At 64.9% G+C, this 1,540-nt stretch overlaps 1 protein-coding gene across 1 annotated transcript; it reads right to left on the bottom strand.

Annotated features, from left to right (window-relative positions):
• Positions 1 to 250: 250 nt before the first annotated feature.
• LOC137758168 (paraneoplastic antigen-like protein 5) lies at positions 251 to 1,105 on the bottom strand. Its single transcript, XM_068534424.1, has one exon. The coding sequence runs from the start codon at positions 1,103 to 1,105 to the stop codon at positions 251 to 253; it is 855 nt and encodes a 284-aa protein (XP_068390525.1).
• Between the last annotated feature and the right edge of the window lie 435 nt (positions 1,106 to 1,540).

The following is a 1,540-nucleotide window of genomic DNA, read 5'->3' as shown; positions in this document are numbered from 1 at the left end:
GAGGCTCGGGTACCCCTCGTGCTGGGTATGGTGGCTCCCCGCTTGTGTCGCCGGTGCCTCCCTGAGCTGACTTTGGCTTGGTTGGTGGAGTCCCTTCCAGCTGGTGGATGCCGAGGGGGCTGGGCCTGGGCCTGGCTGCCCTGCCCCTCTGCCCCAGTCAAGGCCCCCACTGTTCCTGCGGACTGCCCCTTCCCCTCGTTAAAATATCTGGGTTGCCTGCTAGGGGAGGGGGTGCCTGGATATCTTGAGCTTATGCTTCCTCGGGCTTGGGGTGGCTCATGGCCCCAGCCCCCATCTCGTTTCCCAACTCCTCTGCTGCAAGCTGAGGCTTCTGCTTTGCTGGGGGCTGGTTCTCGGCCCTAGGACACGCTGCCTGGCTCTGGCCTTCCTCCCCAGTCCCGCAGAGGCACGGCACCTGCCTGCGCTTCAGTGACAGGGTAGCCCCTGTCTGGACGGTCTCAGCGCTGCTCCCACGAAACAGCCGTGCCTGCACCATGACCGGACGGGCTGGGACACTGGTTTCTGCCAGTACCTGGGGGCCAGAGGCCCTGCGGCCCCTTCCCACTTGCCTCTGCTTCTCCCTGGCCACTGCCATGGTGGCCTCCCACTCCTCCTCGTCTCGAATGAGCTTCAGTAACTCCAGGAAAGTGGGCGCACACCCTCGCTGCTCCAGGAGCTTGAGCTTGCCCTGGAGGGCGGTGCTCATGGAGGCCTGAGCCAGGACGTGTTTCAGGCGAATCATGTCTGCGCTTCTCACTGACCAGGGGCTGTGCTGCAGGGCGTTCTGCAGCAGGGGCTCTAACCGTAGCAAAAAATCAGAGACTTTCTCTCCGGACCCCTGGCATGTCTGGAGGAAGTTTAAATGTGAGGTTCTATAGTCCTCTTTACTCCCGAAGATCTGCTTCAGGGTGTCCAGGCACTGCGCCACAGTCATGGAGTCACTGTTGGCCCGCAGCACCTGTGTGAGGGACAGGGCGAGGCCCTCTAAGCTTTCCAGGAAACGCCGCTGCTTCTCTACCTCAGGCCAGGTCCCCAGAGGGACCCAGGTGTCAAGGAACCCCCCCAGACCCCGCTCCCCTCCCCCCAACACACACACCCTAGCCATCGTCCCCCCGCGGAGCCCTGTGGTGCGCCACGTGCCAGCCAAGGCTCTGGTCTCTGTGGGCCAGTGTCGTGAGCTCAACGTGTGCTTTCTGGGCGTAGATTCAGGCCCAGCGCTGCTTCCTGTCGTGGAAATGTGCGTGTGCTCTCCTCTGAGCAGTTCCCCCCACCCCGGCCCGGCGCGGAGACCCCGAGCCCAGTCCCAGGAGCCGGCGGGGAGGACGGGATGGACGAGGTCACAGCCAGCGCCCACCCCAGGACCTGGGAGCCCACCTGGGACCTTGGGAAGGAAGATCTGGACCGGGGCTGCAGGAGGTCTGCGGGAGGACCCCGGGGCCTGTGCTCTGCTGGGCCACCCCGTTGTTCCTCGGGACTCCACGTCCTCGGCTCGGTGGCGCGTGCCCTGCTGTGGGACCGTCCTGTGCCCGCCATAGGGCAG

The sequence above is a fragment of the Eschrichtius robustus genome, unplaced genomic scaffold (assembly GCF_028021215.1).
Source record: "Eschrichtius robustus isolate mEscRob2 unplaced genomic scaffold, mEscRob2.pri scaffold_707, whole genome shotgun sequence".
Taxonomy (NCBI): domain Eukaryota; kingdom Metazoa; phylum Chordata; class Mammalia; order Artiodactyla; family Eschrichtiidae; genus Eschrichtius; species Eschrichtius robustus.
Note: the sequence above shows the minus strand (reverse complement) of the source record. Positions and strands in the feature narration are given on the sequence as shown.

Excerpts from the sequence above, each read along its gene's own strand:
- LOC137758168 (XM_068534424.1), bottom strand. The coding sequence starts at position 1,105 with ATGGCTAGGGTGTGTGTGTTGGGGGGAGGGGAGCGGGGTCTGGGGGGG.